This window comes from Phalaenopsis equestris, unplaced genomic scaffold (assembly GCF_001263595.1).
Source record: "Phalaenopsis equestris unplaced genomic scaffold, ASM126359v1 Scaffold000002, whole genome shotgun sequence".
NCBI classification, from domain to species: domain Eukaryota; kingdom Viridiplantae; phylum Streptophyta; class Magnoliopsida; order Asparagales; family Orchidaceae; genus Phalaenopsis; species Phalaenopsis equestris.
Window position 1 is genome coordinate 29,108,988 of NW_018164444.1, and position 17,948 is coordinate 29,126,935.

A 17,948-nucleotide genomic window follows, 5' to 3' on the forward strand; every position below is an offset into this window, starting at 1 on the left:
TCCCGGTCCCTCTTTCCAGGCCATACGAGAGCAAATCTTTGGCTCTGCGGATACCTCCCTCAATCCGGCCCCTATGAACGGTTTTGCACAGGAGGCAGCCAGTATGGGCGAGGGCATGGCTCGTACTGTAATGAGCGGCTTCGCTCCCGAGAATGTTCCGATCTACACTGCCCTCGCGAATGAGTTCGCCGTTTTCGATCGCTGGTTCGCTTCTGTTCCGGCTTCTACCCAGCCCAACCGCTTCTACGTCCACTCTGCGACTTCCCATGGCGCCATGAGCAACGTCCGCCACGACCTTGTTCACGGATTCCCTCAAAAAACTATCTTCGACTCCCTTAACGACGAGGGGCTGACCTTCGGCATATACTATCAGAACATCCCCGCCACGTTCTTCTTCAAGAGCTTAAGGAAGATCAAGAACATTTTGAAGTTCCATAACTACAAGTACACTTTTAAATTGCATGCGAAGTTGGGGAAACTGCCTAATTATGTGGTGATCGAGCAGCGATACTTCGATTGTGAGCTCCTCCCTGCTAACGACGACCATCCTTCTCACGATGTGGCTCTTGGGCAGAATTTTGTGAAAGAGGTCTATGAGACGCTGAGATCAAGCCCGCAGTGGAATGAGACGGCTCTGCTCATCACCTATGATGAGCATGGTGGGTTCTACGATCATGTTCCAACCCCGGTGGAAGGGGTGCCGAGTCCTGATGGAATCACTGGCCCTGACCCGTACTACTTCAAATTTGATCGGTTGGGGGTGAGGGTGCCAACCTTTCTAATATCCCCCTGGATTGAAAAGGGGACTGGTGAGTAACCATATCTTTCTAATCTTGGTTTTTTTTTCTTGTTTTTGTCTTAGATATATGCCATGAAAGAGATATGCTGATCCTTAATTGTTCAGCATAAATTGGTTTAGTTTGTCAAAATTCTGCTCCGGGGGTTTGGGAGCACCTTTGAATATGATTTATCACCGGAAAATCCAAACAAAAACAAAAATGCAAGAGTTCCGAGGATTTATAAATTTTTTGAATTTAAGGGCTGAAATTTTGGTTTGAATTCGGCTTAAATCCGGATTTACTAAATCCACGGGTAGCGTGGATTTAATGGATTTACTAAATTCTATTAATGTTAAATCTTACTTACAACCAAACATCCTCTTGAACAGGAATGAAGTTCAAATTACCTCATTTAAATCTCTTTTATTTCCTTTTAATTGGCCATAAATGTAATACATGCTTTCATCAAGTTTAACTAGATGGAGTTAAGTATGTTTGATTCAGAGGACTAACCGTCACCATCCAATTTAGATTCTACATATTTGTGAAGCTTGATCGAATTTATTTGAATTATTGATTATAAAAAATTTGAAGCAATAATTAGAAAGAGTTTTCATAAGAGTATTTATCTAGTTTGTGATAATATAGGGTTTGTTTGAGATCAATTTTGTTTTTAGTTTAAAAAAATTGTTTTTATTTTTTGTTTTCTCATTTGTTTTAAAAATATGTTTGTTTATAGTGTTTTCTATATGTATTTTTATTTTTTATGTTAAAAAACAAATTAACATCTTTTTTGAAATATCCACACAACTTTTAGATTTTTGAGTGCCCTTAAAAAATCATATCATAATCAAATATGTCAAACATGTTTTGTTTCAAATCAAAACATTTGAAAATAAAATAAAAAAGTAAAAATAGAAAATAAAAAAATAAATGTGATCCCAAATGGCCCCTTAACTATTCCATGAATGGTAATAATTGTTTAGGTTTATGAATAAGGTGTTATCGTATTCTCGTGTAGCTTCATGTTGGATGGGAAATTAGACTTTTCATACATATAAACCCAAACTTAAGTAGGTTTTATCTTGTTCTTTAATATCTGTTAAGTTCACAAGATACGTTTAGGCTTTTTGGCTTCACCAAATAATATATATGCATGCATGCCTTTGTCAAGATCTGGCTAAAGTGTTGTATTATGGCTATCTTTTTTACTTGATTTCACGTGTCTTTGCTATTTGTGTTTTGATGGACAGGAAAATGTTTAACAATAACCGAGAACATCTCTTAGAATTATGGATAAATCATGATGAAGTTTATGGTTTATGCATAAGGTGGAGCTTTGCTAACTCCTTTTTGGCTTGTTTTCTTGTTGAAAAAAAAGGTGAGTTGAATTCAATGATTTGCGATGCAAAAAATTTTACAATGTAGGATTTTCTAATGCAAAATTGGGTTGAGACTTACAAAATCATGCACATGAGGTCAAATTTGCAGTCTATGAATTTTTAATTTAGGAAAAAAAAATCTCTTTAAATGAAAGCTAGAAAACACATAAAATTTATCCCAATTGAAAATGCAATGATTTCCTAAATTGAAATTTAGTAATGCAATTTTGCATCGATGAAAATCATAGAGAAATTTTGAATCAATCAAAAATTACAATTTAAGAAAAAACTTTAATTTTCAGAACTTTGATGAAATCCAATCACACAAATTATTCAATCATAAAAATCATTTAACAAAGAAATTTTTAAAAAAAGAAATTTAATCCTCATATGAATTTCTGGAGATGTTATAAAATATAAGAAGATATGTTATAAAAATTGTTTAAATGTAAAAATTTAGAGAACTGAAAAAAATATCAATCGACTTGCAGAAAGTCTAAAAGAACAATCTGTGACGCTAATCGATTTGCAGAAAGTCTAAAAGAACAATCTGTGACGCTAAAAATTCTGCCTTTAGTGATATTTATAACAGATTATATACTAAGAAGGGTAAAATATATATGTATAAACTAGTCAAACAAAGAAAAAAGAAAGTAAAGATTTAACTCAAGAAAAGTGCATTAAAGATAAAAATAAAAATGTGATTTTCTTAGGAAAAAGATATTCAACATAGACGAGTGAGTTATTTTGATAAACTTTTTTGATGAAGTTTTTGAAATTATTATTGACCTTAATGATCTTAATGTCATTAATAATAATAAAAGATTTCATTTTTATCGTCGCATTTGTAAAAAAAAAGTTGAGGAGGCTTTAAAGCAAACCAAGGGTGGGAAGTCTGTAGGACCCGATGATATCCCAATTGAAGTGTGGAAATTTTAGGAGATTTGGGAGTTTCTTGGCTAACTCAACTATTTATATTATTTTAAAGACTAAAAAGATGCCCGAGGAGTGGAGGAAGAGTATTTTGGTCCCCATTTTTAAGATTAAAGGGGATGCACAAGTGTGTGCAAATTATAAAGGAATTATGTTGATGTGTAATACTTCAAAATTATGGGAGAGGGTAATTGAACATAAGTTAAGACTTATTACAAAGATTTATCATAATCAATTTGGATTTATGCTGGGCAAGTCTACTATGGAAGCTAGACATTTATTGAGAAGTTTGATGGAGAAGTTCAGAGATAACAAGTAAGTTCTACATTTGATTTTTATTGATTTAGAAAAAGTTCACGATAAGGTTCTATGAGATATCCTTTGGAGAGTTCTTGAGAAGAGAGGTGTTGATATGACTTATATTCAAGTCATTAAAGATATGTATACTAGAGCTGTTACTTGTGTTCGAATTGAATGAGGATTGACCAATTATTTTCCTATTTCTGTTGGATTACATCAGGGATCGGCTTTAAGCCCATATCTTTTTGCTTTAGTTATGGATGGTCTTACTGAACATTTACAGGAGGATGTACCTTGGTTTATGCTTTTTGTTGATTATATCCTTCTCGTGGATAAGACGAAAAAAAACCTAGGAAAAACTTGAATTATAGAGCTCTACATTGGAGTCTGAAACTGAATACATGAAATGTAATTTTAGTAGTAGTAGCTCTAGTGACATAAATGTAACTTTTGGGTGATCAAATTATTAAAAGATGTGAATGATTTAGATATCTCGGGTCTTTTGTTCAAAGCGATGGTGATATAGATGGGGATGTTAATAGCTGGTTGGTTGAAGTGGAGGAATTCTTCGGGCCTTTTGTGTGATAGAAATTTATCGCTTAGATTGAAAGGAAGATTTTATAAGATGGTGGTGAGACGTGCAGTGCTCTATGGTGCTGAATGTTGGCCTTTAAAAGAGAAGCATAACACTAAGTTGAGTGTTGTCGAGATGAGAATGATTAGGTGGATGAGTGACTTTACACTTAGAGACAATGCGAATTGAATATCTTCGTGATAGGGTTGGTGTAGCTCCAGTGATGAACAAAATTAGAGAGAGCCGTCTTAGATGATTTGGTCATATTAAACGTCGACCATCTCATGATCCGATTCGGAGAGTAGATGTTTTAGATTTGACTTATGTTAAGAAAGACAGAGGTAGACCTAGGAAGGCTTGAGCTTATTGTATAAAAAATGATCTTAATTTATTAGAATTAAATGAAAATATGACACTAAGTTGGACGCAATGGAGAAAAAGGATTCATGTAGCTGACCTCACGTAGTGGGATTAAGGCTTTGTTGTTTTTGTACTGATTTCAAGAGATGGCTTGCCCATGAAATTGATTTTTATCAATTACACATCACTCAAAAGATTTATATCCAACCAACACTAGCACAAAGTTGAATTTTTAATTAAATGAAACACAAGCAAAAAGTTGGATTTTTTTTATTAAATTATAGCTGTCGTTTCACTTTCTTCATTAATGCAATATTTATATCCTTCTAGCTCCTAAGGTCAACTATGCCAAATTTTCTTAAAAATGGTTTAAATTTTGTAACACTACGGCACCCATTACTGTAAAATATGATAATCTCAATAATAAATTCAAATAGAAGCCTCATATATTGTCAATACGAAAATCATTTCAACTGCAGGTAAATTGAATGAAATAATACTAATGGAAGCCATCCAATGGTAACCAATCATAACTCATGTTGGAAATAATCACATGCTGATACAACCACACTTAAAGGAATTGCATGCTTGTTATGGCAACATGATTCTAGGCGATGGTAAAACTACATCACCACCATGAATCCAACGAACCAATCGTGAACTACATCGATAGACAGCCAAACTCGAGAACCCAATCAAACTAGCAGAGGTAGTAAAGAACATAACACATTCTTTATAGGAATAAACATCATAGGTTTGTTTACAAAAATAAACTAAAATTATGATTAGAAAACTACAACATGGAAACAATTGTAGCAAAAAATAATGCAGATGTCAACTCTTTGCTTGTCTTTATGAGCACAATTTGTTTGTTTATATTTATATTTTTTTATTTTTCAAATTTCCCTACTAGAAAATCTTGTATCTGATAAATTTATATTGTTTGATATTCAACAAGCGAATATAGTCATTACTATTGTAGTTTTTGTAGAGTAATCTATAAATTATCTCACGTAGTTCCTGCACACCAGTGCACAAGATGCCTCTAATATTCGTAATTACTAGTGGTCTTAATTTTATCATTTAATATTATATTTGGAATAATATGTATAGATTTTTTTTTATAAAATGCATAATGTGAATTTGAAAATTTATGAAAAGGAGAAGAATCTACGACGCTACTAGCCAGTTCCTTGAATGCACTCAAATTAGATACATTTAGGACTAATAATATCAAAATTTTCTAAAATCCTTAACTTCTGATTATTCATCTCAATAGATTGCACGATTTTATATGACTCCTTTTAATAGTTATTTTCTTAAAAGCTCTTATAGATTATCTTTCAGGAATTAAACGGATCATTATTTTTTCATCTAGTTTAAATTTCATATAATTCTTATTCATATCAGTAGGAAATGTATAATTTTTATAGTTAATAGTTAGTTCTATTCCAATTCTTTCATGCAAATTAGGAAAATGGATGATATGATATGAGGTAAATGATAAAAATATTAATATTCTAAATAATACTATAGAATGCATTATAACTAACTCTTAAATGAAGATAATGATGAGAAGTTAGAAATATACAACTCACATAAATATGCTATGTCTATGTTGATGAACAACCATTTTTGGAAAAAAACAACCCGAATGGCTTATTTGTTTTCATGATGATTTTATGCACTTATAGATTTGACCAAATAAATAAAGTTTTAATTTTTATGTTTTTCAAAGCTCACATCATTAGGAAATTATTTGAAACATTTATGCAAGTTCACTTTCTCCCTAAGGTTTTCTTAATTTTTTTGTATGTCAAAAAATAATAACGAAATACAAAATTGACGATTGCTTTATTAGTGTGTTCGATTGGTTCATCAACTAGATGATTGTATAATATCACTTTAAGAATGGATTTAATTTTTATTAGATCTGACCATGCATACTTTTTTTGTTGTTGTTGATGTGGGGTTGGCAAGCTTTAGAGTAGATACTAAAGTTTATTTTACCCCCTTATGAACATTTTCCAATTATGTAAGAAGAGGGCAAATACAATATTTATTAATATTTGAAGTTCTGTATAAAATCAAGTATAGTGTTTTTGGTGAATTCTAGGTTAGGCCTTGTTTGATATCATTTTCTTGTTATACAGAAATAATTTGTTCTATAGCAAAATATGTTTATTTGCTTATTTTGAAAAAAAAAATATTTTTTTTGGGGAAAAATAAAAAAAATTTGGAGTTGTAATATTTTAAAAATTATTTTTCCCTTAAACTTAGCTCATCCATCCTTGGCTCTCGACTCCCATCTTCAACTCCTGAAATGAGCTTGGTGCAACAATTTTTTTTTTTTTTATTGCTCTAGGTCATTGCTATAAAATAAGAGTTTTGAAATTGAGATTGCCCGTAAGGGGGCACATGGCCACCTTCTCCCAATAGCGATACTTCACTCTGATAACGCCTTGAACAGTTGAAAACAGCATTAGAGGATCAATTATGAGCTAGTTGAAACCTATTCGTAGAAGAAATTAATTGAAATTTTCTATTGGCTTTTGTGTCGATTAGTGGAAGAGAGGGATGGAGAACACAAACAGAGGAAAAAGAAGCAAAAGTGTGGGAAGAAGGGGCAGCTCAAAAAAGCAAGCCTTTTTTATAAATTTTCTTGCTTTTGAATACTTGGATGCATGAGAAAGATAACATCTTTCTTTCATTTTAAAATTTAAGTTTAAAAAAAAGAGAATAAAAAGTGAACCCAAACTATCCCCTTAATTCATTCTTAATTACTCATTCAAAATCAGTGATGAAGCTTATAATGATGATATAATGGTCTAGAGGAAAATAAAGACTTGACTATAATAATCACCTTGTTTATAATTTTTTATTTTAAAATAACAGTTAATTCTTATATGCATTGATTGACATATATTAATCCTTAAGCTTATCTTTCATGTTAACACATGCAGATTTTGTAGCAACACATTACAATTATTAAGCATGATCCACTAGTTTGACGCACATAACTTTTTGCGAATCAGACATATTATAGAAGTCAAATAAATTTTCAAATTTTCAATCCAATTTAAAAATTTGTTAACTTTATACTCTCTTTAACTGTAGAACTATATATTTAAATCTCATGATAGTCACATTATAGTCCTCTAGAATCATAGCTTACTTGATTATATTAAATTACATGTTATTATGATTTTACAATTTTTTTTAATTATTGTATCCTACTTTTAATGACATGATGATGCAATCTTTTGCTTTGATACCAAATCTAATACAAAAACATCAAGGAGTCTAGGGTTTCCTAATGCTAAACTAGGATGAGATGCACAAAATCATGTACGGAAAAATCTTAATTTAGGAAAATATTCATCTCCTTCAATGAGAACAAAAAACACGCAAAAATTAAACTATACTTTAATGGCCACTTGAATAAAAATTTAGGATCAGAAAAAATCACATCGCAATAAAAAAATCTTAATTTAATAAAAAATCTCACTGCAATAAAACATCTTAATTGTCCTTAGCTTTGATAAAATCCAATTACACAACCATGCACTAAAATTATAGAAGAAAACAAACAAACAAACAAACAAACAAAAAAAGAAAAACTCATGGTTTATAGTTGAGGCCTCACATTGCTGCAAGAGGATTCAACTTGAAAATTGGTAAATGTTGAGTTATTGGGTGATCGCAAAAGTAAACTCTAATAGTAGCCATAGATCCCATTGGCGCCAAAATTAATTCAATCTCGAGTTGATCACAAGAATAATTCTAAAGAAACCTATCCTGAAGCTGATCCTCAATAACAGTAATTAGTTCACAAGTTATGCTAGGAGTCTCATCCTTGCCATAGCCCTGGAATGAGCTGCAGTCCTGTTAGAGAAAGCCATCTTCAACAATAGTCAAACTATAAGACCATAACCTATTGCTGTACATAATTGGAGTTTTTTTTTTTTTAATTAAAGATAAAAATTTGGCAAATTTTGGTTTTATGATGAATTTCATCAAATCAGCCTTCTGATGCATAATTAAACTCTCAAAAAGTCCATTGTTTATCCACTCAATGAAACAATTATCAAATTAATCCAAAAGAATCTAATGCAACACCCTAATGAAAATGATTTTTCTTAAAATTTACACAATCCTTTGCCCTAGAAAATCTCTTACAAAAAGGAATCATGCTAATAAATTCAGTAACACTGTTTTGCTCAATTTGGACAGTCATGCATGTGAAAGAAAAAAAAAAGACACGTATAGGGGACCAACAATGTTAGCTAATACTACCAGCTCTCTATAGGAATTAACATCATGGCAAGTTGACACAAATAAACTTAATTTGAAATCATTAATATAGCAAAATGGTGCTTAGAACATCAATTTTCTTGTTCAATGCATTCTGTTTGATTTCCATTCAGTAGTAACTTCGAAAATTTCATTATTTGGATTGTTTAAATAACTTTTTTCTTCTAAGAATTGAATCTTCTAAACTTCAACTTCTGTTTTCGTAAAGGATGAATAAAAAGAGAGTGAATTTCTCTCAATTCCAGTAATCTGAACTATTGTCCATGTGGTGCTCTCCTCGTCTAGAATCTTCCAAAGAGAATTAAAGCTTTCTTGTTGTGCCCATAAAGGAAACTATAGATAGTTCACATGTTTTTGGTTTGCAATAGTTAAGAAAAGTTTTAGTGTTTGCTTTATTTAATGATGTTTTAGATAATATTGTTATTTAGCTGATAGTTTTTTCTATTATATTTCAAATGCTTTGTATTTGATTTATTGATCAACCTAAATAATGTACTGTTGTTATTTATGACTTATTCCTTTCTTTTGTTACTATCAAGCTTGCGTAATATTGATACTAGATAGTATCCAATTTGCCTCAATCTTGAAAATTAATATTATTCATACTACTTTAATGAGAGAGTTTCAAACCAAACACTTCTTATTATAAATAGTATGACTTTTACATCAAAGTAAATATTGAACCGAACAATATTTTAATCATGTTGGAGTTACTGAAAGAATTTGAATTTTTTCCCCAATTATCTTAAACATTTGTTTTGTTAAATTTTCTATATCATTTAATGAAACGAGTCTAGAATTCAAGTCATGGAAGTAACCTTCAGTTATTATGTGTTATGCCTTGGATATGAGCACTAACCTAATTTTTCCCCCCATTTTGTAGTTATTCATGAGCCCCAAGGTCCTACTAAAACTTCAAAGTTTGAACATTCATCCATCCCTGCAACAGTTAAAAAGCTTTTCAATATGAACTCAAATTTTCTCACGAAGAGAGATGCGTGGGCTGGAACTTTTGAACGCTACTTCTCCCTCCGAAAGACTCCTCGCACTGATTGTCCAGGTTCATTTATTTATTTTTTGGCTCATGCCTGTGCACATACATACACTAATATGAATGAAAGCACAAACATTAAAGCCAACACCTAGGAGATGAACAAAGCTCTTTTTTATTAATTTTTTTTTATTTTCTTGTTTAGCCGCACAAATTCATCTCTTAGTAATTATTAGCATTTGCAATTTAAGTTTTGTGTTGAGCAAACCAGGAAAGTTTCATATTGCTGTGTAAAGAAGCTTATCTTAGGCTGTAAAATGTAGTCATAGTAACAAAGCACGCACTTTGTCACGTTGCAGAGCGCATTATGCATGCAGTCCACTTTTCATTCAAAGAAGAAAGCCAATTCAACAATAAGTTAATATCACGTGCTGTCAATATACCGTGTATTTTCCTTATTGCTTAATAGTTGGCAATAATCGTCCTTCTTAATATTTAACTTAAATATAGTTATTGATTTCATAATTTTAATTTTCCTAATAATTGTTGAATAATAGTACGGTACTATAATCTTTCTTTGATTGATTGAAGTTTTCATGCTTTATTTATGTCTCACGCTTTAAAAAAAGAAAAGAAATTTGTATATAACTTTATGCTTTGCATTTTGACATCCTTCATGGTTGCATCTTTACTTGGTTTTGTCCAAAATGATTCTATTTGATTTTTTAAGGGATTTGAACTTTTGGCTGCAGTGCACAACTGCAAGTCACACTCATTCAAATTACTGGTGGTTGACTTTATTAATATTTTTATTTGTCCGTGATTTGGCCATCCAGTTTTCAGTTGTCAGACCATTTCTCAGTCTGAATGAATTTTCACTCATTTTATATGTTCTGGAATGTTCTTTTTTTCCCTCAAAAAAAAGCTGCTAGATTATGGATCTTTCTTGGAATATGACTGGCACAATTTCTAGTTATGTTCCACTTCTATGCTTCAATGATGTAAACCTTTCTGGGGTGGTTCACCTTGAGGGACAATAATTTGTACTTGAACCACTTGAAATAAGAGTTTGCCGTACCAGGAATCTAATTTTTAAGCTTCTAAATTAGTTGGCATTCAAATAGTCAGCCGTGAGGTAGAAGCCATCAAAACTTGGCCAATTCTGACATCCTCAACTGAATTTCGATGCTTCCATAGACTAACCAATTTTTATAGATGATTATATGCAATTTCAGTGTGGTCTCAGCTGCTTCGACTGATTAATTAAAACAAAAACATTTCTCTTTGGGACCAGAAAAATGAAGTTTCAAACTCAACAAGGAGAAAATTAGCTCTGCACCAATGTCATCCACTTTGAATTTGAAAAATTAATTGAGATGGAGATGGACATCTCCACGACTAGAATTGGTGCTGTCCTGTTGCAAGAGGGACGCCTAATTAAATTTTTTAGTGAAAAAATAAGCTCTACCTGTTAATGTCGGTCCACCTATAAACAAAGACTTTATGCTATTGTCTAAGCAGTTAAATAATGAGAATAGTACTTTCTTCTCATAGAATTCGCAAAAATGTCTTAAACCCTCTACTTGTTTTTTTTCAGTGAGCATCAATCTCTCTAGTTTTTGAATTCACAAATTGAATAAAAAAAAAAAAATGCCTAAACCGCTTGCACATAAGCTGTGTATTGTTTTCTAGAAATTCAATTTTGTGTTGTGCCACTAAGTAGGAACTAGTAATCGGGTTGCCTACACGTTAGCATCCTAGAAAGCCTTCATGTGGCTATTAAAGCAGATATTATTGGGTAGCAATTGCTTCTAGAACAATATATAAAATATAAGAACTCTGCCACATTCTCCCCCGTTAGAATTCTCAATCTATCATGTCATTTTCAAAGGGAATCATTTGTATGTTACCAACTCATCTTCTCACTCTCTACTAATTTAAGCTTTTGCACGCAGGGGGCTTGGTTTTTTTGTTGGAAGAGTTAAAATATTTCCCAAATTATAGTATCTTTTTCATTAGCCAAAATTATGAAGAGATGTTTGTTGTTTAGTGCCACATTTGTCGAACATGCAAGGGAGCAACACAAAATAAAACACCATACATGCATTTCCATTACCTGATCATATCTGGGAGGATATCAGCTTAGATTTCATGCTGAGATTGCTGACCTCGAAGACGGAACTGCTTTGATAATGGTGGTAAGGACCGTTTTTCAGAAGTATCTCATTTATTCCCTATAAGTAGACATTTGATGTGGTTAGTGTAGCTAAACTATTCTTCTGCATATCATGTGTCTCCATGACATTCTCTAAAGCCTCAGATTCGACATAGCTGTGAAATTTATTTGCTGGTTTTGGTGTGGATTAAGTAAGAAATTGCAGACGGTGTTGGTCTATTGACCATCAAGCAACATGGTTAATTGTATCATGGATGGCCATCCTCAACAATTGGATGAAGTGTTACAATTCAGTGGTTTACATTCACGTTCTATTGATGATAGGACATTTGATTTTGAATTTTGGTCTTTTCCTTTTCTCTCTTTTACATGGTTAACATTTAAGATCGTGAGTAGGGGTGTCGATTTGGATCAACGGGTCGGGTTCAGGTCCGATCCGAAATGATCTGATTCGAGTAAGGTCAATCCAAACCCGATTTGAATAATAAAATGGTCGAAAACTAAGACCCGAAACCTACCCGAACTCGAGCTTGCCCCGTTAATCCGAACCCGACTTGAAATTTCATGCTTATTCGTCATGTTTCAGTTTTCGGGTTCAACTCGAACCCAAATAATAAATGAGTCAAATTCTCTGACCCGATCCCGACTCGAAAATTATTCGGGTTAACCTTAACCTGGATTTTTTGAGTCAATTTCGAGTCTGGTTGGCGTGTCGGGTCAATTTTTGACACCCCTAATTGTTGGCACAACGAACATTTGTATTTCTTTATTGTAGTCCATGTGTATTGCACATTTTATAATGTCATGCCCAACACGTCATATCCTATATTTTCAATGTTAGATATGTCTTGTGTCTGTGTGATGTTATATCTATACTCCTGTATTCGTATTTGTGAATCATAGATGACATCTATCACTGCCATCCTCTGTCATGCCCCGACCCGAAACTTGGAATTAACCATAGTGGGTACAGACGGTCGGATGGTAGAAAAAAAATTGTCAATGACTAATATTTTAATAACGAAAGAGTCACTATATAAAAATATGGATTACAATAAAATTGTTAAATTTTATCTCATTTTTTATTGTCCATGTCTTTTATAAAAATTTTCTACCGCTATTGTTTATATTTTAATTAAATAATTTAAACCTGAATTAATAGTTTAAAAAATAATAAGCTAAACAAAGCTAGTGAATACTCATACTCTTAAATCGTAGTAATTCAATGAAAGAAAAAACATTATGCATGTCAATTAAATTGTGTAAAAATATAAGAGCATTTGACAGTTGGTACTATCTAATTTAATCATTCAATGAAGTTCTAAAAACTCATTTTTTTCTTACTCTATCATTTACATAACTATATATTTTTAATCTATATACATTTGTCACATGAGTATCATCTAAAATTGTACCTTTTAAGGTATTTCTGTATCAATATCCTTTTCTATTTACGTGTACGATTACTTTATCGTTTGTCCGCTAGTACCATAAATGAGTGACTCCATCATAGTCAAGCATGCACATGCAAACAATCAAAACAATAAATCTCATTATTGTTTTCTTTTCACACCATTTAGTATATTATGCGTTTGATTTCAAATATCAGTGACATATAATTCATTATGATTAAATGAACTTAAAGAGCTGATATAATCTAAACAATTCATAGTGTGTATCAGATTTTGAAGAAATCATTTATTACTATAATTTAAAAGTACAAGTACTCACCTCAAGCTTAAAAGATGTCATCACTTAATTGTTTTATCAACTTTTCTTTAGCAGAAAACCTTTAATGATATATAAAATATTCTTGTTACTTTTATGATAATTAAATCTTACTATTTGTTAATAATGTGTCTTTATTTAACTTTATAAATCTTCAGCTGAATGTAAAGACTTAATCTATTTATTAAATTAATGTTATCATTTACCTATTGTTTTTTAATATAAATAATTTACCATAATTTTTTTATAATTATAATTATTTAAGTATGATTATATGATTTGAATCTTTTTTTTATAGCATAAAGATTAATCTTAAGACAAAATACAACAACAACAACAAGCCTTTATCATTTTATCTTAAACTTAAGACAAAAAAATGATAAATTAAATACATTAGAAATGCATAAAGATCTACCTGTGAGCTCAATTCTATGACTTCAGCTCAAATTGGTGTTTCGAGAACCATGGAAAACCTAGAAAATAAAGCCTTCCTGCTCAACAAAACCTTCTACTTCGATGCTTTTTCTTTTATTCTTCCATTTCTCTTCTCATTCTCCCTTTATTTGGCTCGATTTATCCTACACAAAACCGCTTCCTCTCTTGTTACTTCGCACAAAACCTCACCTCCTCATTTTTCTTCCTCCTTCGCACAGGAGTTACATGACTCCTCTCTTTTCCGCATGCGGCTCGCTTCTACCTTGTCTTCTTCCTTTGTACAGGACGCTCACACCTCTCCTTCTGCATGCAAGGTCCTTCCTTCTTGCCCCCGCACCGAATGGCTAGGGTTCACACAGTTTGCTCTTGCTTGCATATCACGGACGCGCTCCTTCCTAGGTGTCATCTTCCTTTCCACACTACACATGCAACACTCCCAAGATTCAAAACACTCTCCCCTGATCTCTAACTCTCCTTCCTTCTTCCTCTTCCTTTGCTCATACGAGGCTCGCTTGCTTGGCTTGTGCCACTCGAACTGCTTCATTAGGGTTTAGTTTCCTCCTCATGACGTCGCTGCTTCCTCTTTTCTCATCCCTTCATGTGTTCGGTAAAATGAAACGAGTAAAGAAAATATTGATCGTTTTGGTTCACGTGAGCGATGTGTCGGTTACCAATAGGTGTCGTGAGGGGGATTAAATTTTATTTTAATATTTTTATTATTATCATTATTTAAATTTTTTTTTTTTATGGTATATGTCGCTATTGTGATTTCTGGCAAACTCTAGTTGAGTTCTTCCGAAGTTGGAGAGACCTGATGCAGTCATAATGGCAGTGAACCTAATAAACTATATTACTATGTTTAAGCTTTTTCTCTAATCTTATTTGCAGTCATCAGTATTCTTAATTATAACAAATAATATTAAAGATTCTAGTTAGTTACTATCGATGTATTATTGGCATGTTTCCCTTCTCTACATAATTGATTCATAACACTATCATTTGGGATGGTTCAGAATATTCTAACAATAATTGTTCTCTACTTTTTGGAATCCCCCCAATAGCTTGACCATCTCTTTATGATTCTCTACCTTTGCTTCTATATTCATATCACATTCACGTTCTATTGTTGACAAGACAAACACGCTAGAAAATGAAAAATAATGAGTTGCTACTTTAAATTTCCTTCACATTTTATTTTCAAAACATCTACGAGTAAATTCAGGTGTGCATGACAGATTGAAATAAACTTGTTCTTTCTCCATATAAAATAGAAATAAAATGTTTGGGAAGATGGCTGTTAGTCTGGTTGCTATTGCTTTCTCGACAGCAAGCTAACCAATACTATTTGGAAAAAAACTGTTAATCGGGGCAAAATATAGGGCTCGCTGACATTGGAGAGCATGTCAATGGTGTTGGGAGGAGGGTTTTAGATTTTGGTGGTACAGGAAGGAAGAAGATCATAGACTCAACTTAGAATGCAAAGAATGGGTAATGATGGTTTTGTTGTGGTTGGAATTGTCTTTGGAACTCTTGATCTGCGATTTCGGTAGAGAAGGATTCACTCTTTCAACTTGTTCGGTTGAATCGTTAGTGCCATGACAATGGGAACCTGGAAGGCGGGGTGAGCTAGTGGACCCAATGACTCATGATGAACAGTAGATTTAAGTAGGCTTCTAGGATGAGAATATTTTTTCTAAAACAACCCGAACAAACCGGTCTGGCAACATAATGAGCTCAGTCGTTCTATACTTAAACTCGAGCTCGTGATCAAGTTGGCTTGTTAAGTTGCTCAAGTTCGAAACTAGGCTTATGATCTTTTAAATACGTAATGCTTGAGCAGGCTCACAAGCTAAATTGGCTCATCTACCCGCTTAAGTTGGTGTTGGATTTGATGCGTAGCCTAATGTTAACGTACATATTACACTTCTCTTGATATATGTTATCATGGATGATTTACATACATACCACCTAATTCCCATGTTTTTACATATATAACACTAAACATCAATATTTAGATATAAATGCCTCCTTATTTGTGCATGAAATTGTGCATTTCACTTTTTAAAAGTTAAAATAGTGATATATTTTATATGATACGAAAAATTTGGATGCTATAAATGTAAAAAGTAAGTTTAGTGGTTATATATGTAAATACATGAGAATTGGGTGTTACCTATGTAAATGCTGCTATTGTTATTTTGTTCGCTTCTCGTGTTAAAGTAATTTGTGCCAAAGATATGCCATTATTTTATCATTTTATAGCATTTAGACAACCTGATGAAACTTGCTTTTAGCATGAACTCAAAACATAAGCAGTTAATCAAACTGGAACTTAACGCCATGATTAACTAAATCAAGCTCCAACTCTAGTTTAACCCATCATTGTACATCAATCCAAAGCTCGAGTCACGATAAACTCAAGCTCATCTCCATTAATGTTTGCTTTCATGAGATCACACACAACAGCTGCACTGAAGCCATCTCTTAAACACCATCTACTTACAACCCATTTCCACTGCAGAAAAACTACCACAAGTCACAAGATCTCTGAGACCCCATGGTCCCAAGGAAGATGCATCTCTTTCCGAGTTTCAGGAGGAGCTGATCCAACTCGCCTCGCAGCTCAATGGAGACCACGTTCTTAACGCGTACCCTCACATTGGAAAGGGCATGACAGTTGGTCAAGCTAATCGCTATGCCGAGGATGCAGTCGCAAGGTTCTTGGAAGCTGGAAAGACGGCGCTGAGAGCTGGGGCGAATGAATCCGCCATTGTTATCATGAGGCCTGCTCTCACTAGCAGGGCTGCTGCTGGAGATACCAACCCTTCTGTTCAGATTATTTAAACATTAATGCCACTTTTATAATACTTTGTCACTAATTAATACTGCTTTACGTTGGATAACTGTATAGGGAAAACGCTAAGCCATGTTATCTCTGTTTGTAATGATATGGAGGCACTTCATGTCTAAGTGGGAAAGGCCCTATCATTTGTTATCTGTAATATATATACGGCTCATTTTCTCTCATATATTGCAATTAAAACTTGCTATTTACAAATTTGACCACCCTCTTTCATTCTTTTTTCAAATTCTCACTCAATTATCAAAATTCACGGCAGAATTCCGACAACTCCGACCCATATTTTTCATTTTTATCAAATTCTCAATAGTTTGATTGTGGCATGCATGTATACGTTGGTTTGATAGTTCAAAATAATCACCTCGGTGGTTAATTTATGAATATTAATGTTTTGGGTGGTCTATATGTAATTATCCATTTTTTGTTAATCTGGATTATAAGGTTGAGTTTAGCTTGAAGATTAGCATATATATTTGATGGACCTTTGGTTCGGGTTGAGTTTAGATTGTACTCAATGAGCCAACTAGCCACCCCGGGCTTGGTTCATATCAAAAATATATGCAAATGTGTATTTATTATGTATACTTTCAGATTTGTGCAATGAATCTAGTAGTATGATTGCACATGCATCAAGTGCATGCGAATGAAATTATATATATATATATATATATATATATATTATTAAGTTTTAAAGTATTTTATTTAATAATTTAGAATAAGTATCAGTATTTAGTTTAAATATATAATTAATAAAATATAAGTAGTATAATCTATAATGAAAAACACAATTTTTTTTGTAATGAAAGCGAGCAATTGCAACTCTACTGAAAAAAATAAGCATAAATAAATACTTGGTTCAAGAAAATTTTATTTATGAAATTTGAATAAATATATTTTTTTTTATGGAATGTGATATATTCTTTTAATTTTATTAAATTATTTATTTAATTATAATTAATTGACTGACAAGTATTTAGTTGTCAATTTTATTTTTCATAGAAAGGGCTTTGTTTCCTTAATCAAAAATATATTTATGTGCATTTTTTTAATCTGATTTTTATAATTTTTAAATGTCTTGGTAAGTTTTCTTGGTTTTTTTTTATTTTTTTTTATTTT

The 17,948-nt window shown here is 32.4% G+C and overlaps 1 protein-coding gene across 1 annotated transcript in view; it reads left to right on the plus strand.

The window, feature by feature from the left end:
• The window catches only part of LOC110025312 (non-specific phospholipase C1-like), a 17,503-nt gene extending 473 nt beyond the window's left edge, over nt 1-17,030 (plus strand). The window contains 3 exon segments of the mRNA XM_020725732.1: nt 1-809; nt 9,526-9,702; nt 16,494-17,030. The exon segment at nt 1-809 is cut by the window's left edge and continues 14 nt beyond it. Coding sequence (XP_020581391.1) covers nt 1-809; nt 9,526-9,702; nt 16,494-16,816 — 1,309 coding nt within the window. The 3' untranslated portion in view covers nt 16,817-17,030.
• Nucleotides 17,031-17,948: the final 918 nt, after the last annotated feature.